The sequence below is a fragment of the Gavialis gangeticus genome, unplaced genomic scaffold (genome assembly GCF_001723915.1).
Source record: "Gavialis gangeticus isolate Ggan-Ray unplaced genomic scaffold, GavGan_comp1, whole genome shotgun sequence".
In the NCBI taxonomy this organism is placed as follows: Eukaryota; Metazoa; Chordata; order Crocodylia; family Gavialidae; genus Gavialis; species Gavialis gangeticus.
Genome location: NW_017728983.1, coordinates 585,393 through 594,270, shown reverse-complemented (window position 1 = coordinate 594,270; position 8,878 = coordinate 585,393). Strand labels below are relative to the sequence as shown.

The window sequence follows — 8,878 nt, the reverse complement described above, 5'->3', positions numbered from 1 at the left end:
CCCTGGCCTCTGCCCATCCCCTGTCCCCTTTGCTGTGTGCAGCTTGGACCCTCCAGCCCCCCCCCCGGCTGTGCAGAAGCAGCAACTAGGAGGTGGGTGTAGTGACTGGGAGGAAACCCATGGGCCACATGCTAAGTCTTCAGGCGCCATCAGTTGGATAGCTCTGGCTTCTACAAAGCAGAAGAGGAAATTGTTTAGGAAAAGTTCCTTAGATTATTCTCCTCAGCAGAAGGATCTGGATGCGTTTTCTCATGGGAGTCTTAATTGTAAGACCTGATTTGACCTGCAGAAAGATCATGAAGCAGGAATTTGATGGTATTGGGAGGAAAGTTTAGCACAGAACACAACAGGACTTGCACCAAAGAAACATAGCTGCCAAGTGAGGCAAATCCCAGAACAAAGTTCGCAATGCAACCCACAGGAAGCAGCATGAGATCTACCAAGCCTAAAGACCAAATGTTCCAATTCTGCAGAAGTGTGGAAATACAGCAAGGCTGGCTGTACTGGCAGGTATGAAAGGGAGAGAAACTGAAAGGGCTGAAAACAAGCAGCATGTTTAAAGTCAGAGAAAGACATTAGCCATGACACAGCAAAAATCATTTACACCTATCCCTGTCATTCTTCCCTTCCTTCGTCCTTCCACACTTAGTCAAGATAATTCAGTCCTGTGTTTCAGCAGTTAATTCCAAGAGCTTGCACTCATTTGAGCCGCAGTTTAAAGATGTGCGTATTGAAATTCTGCAACTGTGTCTGGTTTCTTGTGCCTCTTATTCCCGATAGATGCTACTTTAACAAGCCTTGAGGGCCTTTCTGCTAAGATGCACAAAAAAGGAGATCACAGCTGTTGCAGTTTCCCAGCCATTCTGATCTCCCAGCCATAGCGTGCTCCAGGCACCTCGGCTGCGAGATTGCAGCAGTGCCCCAGGGCTTGCCATGAACACATCAAGACCAGGAATCCCCATCAGGTGTGGATATTCTCAGTCCCACCTGCATGTGGTCCCCATGGCTAGGAACCCCCTCAGGAAAGACAGCTCCTAACCCGTGGGAGCATGCTTCTTGCTGATGCAAGGACTGGGCTCCCCTTACACTAGCAATAAAGCACTGTGCCAGCCAGAGCCAAATACTTGCAGTACTTGGCTGGGAAAGATGATACAGAAGCTCATGGCAAGGCAGAGGATGATGCAAGCTCTTCCCACATAGTCACTGCCAACCCCAGGGTCCAGCAAATCAAACAAGCATAATCCTATCTTAAGCAGTACAAGCATGAAACAACTTCATGGAGCCCACTAGGGACTTTGCTTTTACTAGCCAGTTTTACATGGCAGGTGTATGTATACTCCAGCAAGGGCTGGCAAGATAAACCTTATAAAAATATGTTATCCTATTGCAGCCAGTCAGGCCCATTGCAAAAGTTACACTTAAGACTCAATTAACCAATGAATCAGGCCTTCAGTAGTAACACATCCACATGCTCATGCTATTAATGGCACAATAAAACAAGAAATAAGCCACAAAACGATTCCGCAAGTCACACGTAATTTTGTGACTGGTTTCCACTACACCTTAAATTGAAGGTATAGCAGAGTCCCTGCCATACAGTCTGATGCTGACTGCATGATGGGGCTCTGGAACCAGCCTCAATGCAGCCCTGATGCTGGGATCCACAGTCAACTGACGGGCAGCCCCAACTCCAGGACCACATCATTGTCAAGCATGCTCTGCTGCGGTTCTACAGCCAAGATCATCATTAGTTAGATAGGCGGACCAGAACCAGACACTGTTCAACACTGAGAAGTGTAACTTGCTCCACCTGGGGAGGAAAAGTCTGCAACAAACTTACAGGCTTAGTGGTGCTATGCTAGCTAGCACCACATCCAAAAGGGACCTGGGGGTCATTATTGACCATAAAATGAATACGAGCTACCAGTGTGATGCTAGTTAACAATACGCTTGCATGAATCAACCAATGTATCTCAAGCAAAACTAAGGAAGTCATTCTCCCATTCTACTCAGCACTGGTGAGTCTGCAGCTGGAGTACTGCATCTACTTCTGGGCACTGCACATCAAGAAGGATGTGGAAAAACTTAAGAGAGTCCAAAGAGCCACTCATATGATCAGAGGCCTAAAGAGCAAGCCATACGAGAAAAGGCTGACAGATACGGGACTGTTCAGCCTAGAAAAGAGAAGACTTTGGGGGGATTTGGTGACAGCTTACAAATATATCAGGGATGAGCATGAGGTGCTAGGCAAACAACTATTCACCAAAGCGCCCCAGGGGAAAACCAGGAGCAATGGTCATAAACTCCTAGAAGGTTTCAGTCTGGATACAAGGAAAAACTTTAACGGTTCGTGTGACCAGACTCTTGAATACACTCCTAGCAGGGGTGGTGCAGGCACCTACCCTGAAGATCTTCAAAGGGAGACTGGATACACACCTTGCTGGGGTTATTTGACCCCAGCAGTCTTTCCTGCGCAGAGCAGGGGGGCTGAACCTGATGATCTCATGAGGTCCCTTCCAAAAGAAGATGCTTTTGCAGTTTCCTAAAGAAAGCTGGAGTTTGGATCACCTGTATCTGCTACAGCCAGATCCCCATCACAGACTTGCACATGCACAGCACCAATCCAAGAAACCTAGGCAGAATGCTGGAAAAGGAGGATTTAAAAATCTCACCCCCCAGGGAAGTGATTATTCTTCTCTATTTGGCATTGGTGACGCTACATCTGGAGTCCTGTGTCCAGTTTTGGGCCCCTCACTACAGAAAGGATGTGAACAAATTGGAGTGCCCAAAGGAGGGCAACAAAAATGGTTCAGGGGCTGGGGCATGTGACTTGTGAGGAGAGGCTGAGGAAACTGGGCTTATTTAGTCTAGAGAAAAGAAGACTGAGGAAGATTTAATAACAGCCTTCAACTACCCGAAGGGTGGTTCATAAAAGCATGGAGCTGCACTATTCTCAGAGGTGGCAGATGACTGAACAAGGAGCAATGGGCTGAAGGGAAGTTGGATAACAGGAAAAACTCTCATTGGGAGGGTAGTAAAGCACTGGAACAGGTTACCCAGAGAGGTTGGGGAAGCTCCATCCTTGGAGGTTTTTAGACCCGACTAGACAAAGCCTTGGCTGGGATGAACTAGTTGGGGCTGGTCCTGCTCTGAGCAGGGGTTGGACTAGATGTGGCCTCCTGAGGTCCCTTCCAACCCTCATTTTCCATGACTCTAAAAGGGAGGGGAGGGGAAAAAGACAAGGGAATGAAATCCACTATGCAGGTGTCTGGTAAAATAACAGGGGAAGCATATTGATGAGAGGACAGTTAATTCTATAATAATTGTTTTGTGTCCATTCGTAAATGGTTGTTTTTTCATTCGTGAAAGAAGCTGGAAAGAGACCAAAAGCTACAATCTCATCCTGGGAAGGGGAATTCCACACTCAAAGAAGACTTGCTCTCAACAGGTCTAGGTCTAAACAGAGATCTTATTAACATTTCTAGACAGATTTTGGAAAAATTGGCTTCAGTTTGTACTGTTTACAGTTTTAAAACAAAACAACCTTTAGGCTAATAAAGTGTAAACACGGAGTGTTTTTGTATCATTTTGAGTTAAACTGTTCCTGTAACAACAGATGCTTTCAGAGCATTCTGCTTTTGAAGTTCACAAGCCCAAATCCTGTAACTAAATGGGGCAAATGTACCTGTCCCTGAAACTTTAAACTTACGATCCTGCACAACATGCTAAAGCAGCTTGGACCCCACAGTGTCAAAGTATGATTCAGTATTTTGATGACATTCTTTGACATTTGGAGACTTATCAACATACTACATGGACAACTGGGACCTTTGCTGCAAGATCTAAGTTGCAGAAATCTGTTTATTCAACTGCTTTCAGGTAGCAAAGAAATGCCTTCAGCAGGGTGGATCTAAGTTGCAGAAATCTGTTTATTCAACTGCTTTCAGGTAGCAAAGAAATGCCTTCAGCAGGGTGGATTAAAAAAAAAAAAAAATCAATGATTTTTTTTTAAAAAATGAGAGTTGTTTCTTAAAAAAGAGTTATTTAGATTTTTTATTTACTTGTATTTTTAATTTTTTGTTAAGATGCTTTTAAAAAAATAAACCTATATAAAGATTATTTTAATTTAAGATAGGTTAAAGCTCAAAAATATCATCATGGAATAGGAATTATAACTTCTAATTATATACCATTTGAGATAATATATTCATGTAACTTTTTTCGAAAAGTTTTATAAATGTCACAACTGGCCATGGACTATATTAGGGACCCAATCTTATGGGGTTCCCAGAGGTTCCTCTATAGATTAGTAAAGATTAAAGAAGTTTCAGATCTCAAACTGTGGATTTGTGTCTCCAGAGATAACAGCAGTATATGGAGATGAGGGAAAACGGACCTAATTGCCTACCCATCAGCCCTCTTCTCTGCAAGTTTGTATACACGCAGTCAGGCCCTTACCTCTCTGTAAAAGTGCAAGGTTTCAAGAAGTTAAATTAACAGAGGATATCAACCAACAAAAATGCACTTTCTGTAGAAAACAATGATTAAATCGAGGCCTCCTGGCCAGCCATTTAAATTATGATTTAACTGGATGATTTAAATCAAATCCACCCTGCCCATCAGTCTCAATGAACAATTCCCACACCCATCTCCCCCTTCTCAAGGTTATTTTGACCTGCTGGAGCTTTTATATTTATATAGGGGCCACATTTGAGTTTAAGATTTTTAACTACTCTATTTTTTTAATATATGTACACAGACACAGTCATACACACATCTCTACAATTAAAAGGTATTTGAGATTAGTCTAAATAAAAAAAAAACAAAACACTCTTATCTTCACTATTTTCCCATTATACTGCATATATACCTTTGGTACTTCATCTGCTTGGATGCGAAACCATACTTGTTATTTCATTGTATGTATAATTTTTTTAGGTGCTTGAATCTCATGCAGTGTTAAAACAGTACCACAACCTTGGGTTGCACACAATGAAGAGGTTTACATGTAAATATGTTTGCTCTGTCTAGCCATTAAAATTTTCTATTAATAGAAGGGGGTTTTTTTGTTTGTTTGTTTTTTTTAAACAAAAAAAGAAAAATCAACCAAGATGAGGACTAAGCTAAAGGAACCTCTCTGATTATTATATTTTACCTTCCAGATCTAGCAGGTGTTAAACTGCAATTTTATCAGGGCACACAAAATAAAAACAAATAAGACAGTAATAATATTTAATTTGCACTGACAAAAACCACAATAAACATACCTGAAAGCCTATGCTAAAGGGGATTTCATTTTCTATGTCAGCAAGAATCCCTTTGGTTATTTACATCTGCTTTATGATAACAAAGGAAACAAATGTTTTTATATTTAAACATACACATTCAAATGTCTTCAGCATGTGTCTCAGGGCAAGTTCTATTCAACAGCAAGGCACTCCTGTGTAGAAAAAGAAACTCCAAGCTATCAGTACTTCTCCACTACAAGGAATGTTTTGAGCCCTAAGAGATTTCAACACTCAACCAAAATCGAGACACTATTTATAAATTACTTCCAACTGGGAGGTCCATTCTTACAACTACTGAGATACTACTTCTGATAACACCGACAACCACATCCTAATGTAAGGCAAGGTATAAGACATTACACCCAGCATCTTGGGGTTTGGATGTCTACAAGGTAGATATTTATATCCATCATTTGACATATCAATCTAGGTACCTAATAGGGGTGCAACAATAGAGATTTTCTATTGAAAAAATGTCTATTGAGGCTGGAGCTGGGGGTGTTACCTAGCTAGGGTGGTGAATGGGACCCCAGGGTTGGGACAGGGAGCAGAATGGAGCCGTGACAACAGATATTATACATTCCTAAACGGCCTCCAACAACCCTGGAAGAGGTTATAACTTCTCTTTCAAAGCATGGGAGACTTTTGAAAGGGAGAGTCTGCATGATCGTATAAATACAAAATGACGTTCTCTGAACAAGACCCTGACCCGCCAAATGGGGGGGATGCATGTAGAGGAATGTCATCTGTTGCCCTCCATCCTCTCTTATCAGAGCTGTGATGTAACCTGTCAGTTTCCTGCTACAATCCTTTGAACACCAAGTCAAGGGCATAACTTCTGCAAGCTCTCCAGCAGAAGTCAGAAGCTACTGCAGGCATGTAACACTCACTGTGGAGATTACATGACAAGCAGTTTAACAGCAAGAAGGTTGCACCCTTTCCTTTCAGATGTAAGCCAGCTATAATAAGCTATAGCTGTCCACTCCAGACTAGAATAATTGCAGGGCATTATGCACAGAAATACATCTGCAAGCTACTGCAAACGGGACAGCCTGCTTATACAGCACCTTTCCATAGGGAACACCCGTGTCACTTGACCTGTGCCGACTGTCAGCTGATTTCTAGGTGAAATGCAAGATGTTAATTATATCACACCAAACCCTATATTATCTGAGCTCCCTCCAGAAATCTAAGATGACATCTGTGATCTTGGTAGACAATGCCTAAGAATTCTGTAAACTCTCCAGCAATAAACACTGAAAACTAGATCCTAGTGCATCTATTAGGTGCTTAAAATAAATACCTAGGTATTTTATTGAGGTACTATCCCAGCCTGCTCAAGTCCCAGAAAAATCCATTAATACATCTACTTCTGTAACACGCCATCATTGTAGCCTTAATATTAAGTCACAAAAAAACCTGAGATGGAGGAAAACTCGTTCACCTTTTGCATTATCATTTCTTCAGGGACTTTACTTGGGTGGAATAGGATTGTACTGAGTATCTACTAGGCTGAATAGGATCTGGACCTAAGCCTGCTAAATCTTACTAGCATCTTGGTTAAAAGCTAGAAAGTTTAAAAAGAAAATTTATGCTGGAGGCCAAAATAAACCTAATTTACAATGTCCATTCTGTTCTACTTGCTACTTCTGAATTGCCCCTTTGCTGTACAATTTAGCAACTTTCCCTACCAGTTTATGCATACTCCATTATGACAAGCTAATCAAATAAAAAGTAGATTCAAAATACTGACTCACATGATTAAGGCTTCCCATTCAAAGAAATTCTCTTCATTCATAGGCCCTGTTTTAAAAGAAAGGAACAGTACTGCTTTACTAGGAACAGGAAAGGGCACATACCTATAATATATTAAATCTATTTAACTTCTTACCTGCTACTATCCCTTCCGGTGGATTCAGGGTCAACTCTGTAAAATTCAAAATGAGAAAAGACTGTTATGGACACATACGAATCTCTTTATATTACTGAAAATTCTAAGAGGAGGATGTTTAACTTTTCAACTGGATTACTATTACTTAGCATGCCATTTCTTGATGATAAAGAACAGCTAGACACCAGGGAAAGCCTGGGAACAGTCTAGTTCCTCCTATCATATTCTACTCTCCCTACCAAGACTTCCCAAACAGAAGGACCAATATATTACAGCTTTCCATAAACAATACAAGAAATGAATTGCTAGCCAACCTAGCTTTAAATTTTAAGCCTACCAAGGACAATTTTTCTAGATTACAACAATCTGAATTTTAGGAGGAAAAAAATCAACTGTTCCACAAACCCAGGACAAATGTGCGCTTTTCTTTCTAAAGGTGGAATGTCCTGAATTTGCATGGAGAGTGAATGAAATCCAAACAAGAAGAGAATCCTACTTCTATAGCCTCATCACCAAGGCAAAGGATGCATTTATACCAGTTTAAGTTGCATCAGTGTTGTACACTCAAAGTAGAACACCACCCAAATCCACAGTAGACAAACATGCTGCTATGCAGGGGTAACTGTACACAAAAGCAGGCACTGTTATAATACTACTAGGGGGAGGGAGCAGGTACCCATGTGTTTGCAACAAGTAAAAAGCTACTCCAGGATAAGCTGCAGACACGACCACTATATCTGCATTACTTACATCAGTGTGGTTTTACCCCCAATTTTCTATGGGATAATTCTACACCAGATTCAAGTTATACTGAAAGAGGGCTGTATTTTATCTGTCCACCTGTATGAAACAGCATAAAGCAATGCATGTCTAGGGCAGGGGTCGGCAACACCCGGCACACGTGCCAAGCATGGCACACGAGGACATTTTGCTTGGCATTCCACGGCCAGCCCCAGGTCTGGGTAGCTGTTACTAGCGACAGAGCCCAGGCTGCTCCCAGCGGGGCTTGCAGCATCCCCGCTGCCTGCTGAGAGCATCCCGGGCTCCCAGCTGGCAGCAACTCCCCAGAGCTAGGGCCAGTTGTAGCCAGGAGGCTCCAAACAGCTGTGCCGGGCTCTGGCATCAGCTCCACACCAGTGCATGCACCTACACATCGGAGCAGATGGTGAGCGAGGGGCCTGAGGCAGCGTCAGTCTCTCCCCTGCTCCCAGCACAGCCCCGGGCTCCGGGCAGCTGCAGCAAGCAAGCAGCAGGCAGGCTGCAAACAGCTGTGCTGGGCTCCACAGCTCCGGCATCAGCTCCATGCTGGCAGCAAGGACACCTCGGGGCGGACAGCGAGGCAGCACAGCCCGCCCTGAGGTGCCTGTGTAGTCACCTCCAGCACAGAGCTGATGTCAGAGCTGTGGAGCCCAGCGTAGCTGTTTGCAGCCTACCTGCTGCAGCTGCCCAGAGCCCAGGCTGGCTAAAAACAGCTGCGCCGGGCTCCAAAAGCCTGCCATCACTTCTGTGCTGGGAGCAGGGGAGAGACCAGGGCTGCGCTGCCTCAGGCCTCTCCCTCACCACCCGCTCTGATGTACAGGTGCAAGTGCTGGTGTGGAGCTGATGCCAGAGCCTGGAGCCCGGCACAGCTGTTTTGAGCCTCCTGGCTGCAGCCAGCTCCGGCTCTGGGGAGCTGCTGCCAGCCAGGAGCCCGGGCTGC

General features: G+C 43.6%; 1 protein-coding gene across 1 annotated transcript in view; it reads right to left on the bottom strand.

Annotated features, from left to right (window-relative positions):
- UBE2G2 (ubiquitin conjugating enzyme E2 G2) overlaps positions 1 to 8,878 on the bottom strand; it is a 40,940-nt gene that overhangs the window by 22,260 nt on the left and 9,802 nt on the right. The window contains exons 2-3 of the mRNA XM_019512681.1: positions 7,180 to 7,215; positions 7,046 to 7,091 (exon numbers count right to left, since the gene is read on the bottom strand). Of these exons, the coding sequence (XP_019368226.1) occupies positions 7,046 to 7,091; positions 7,180 to 7,215 (82 nt within the window). The remainder of the gene's footprint in view (positions 1 to 7,045; positions 7,092 to 7,179; positions 7,216 to 8,878) is intronic.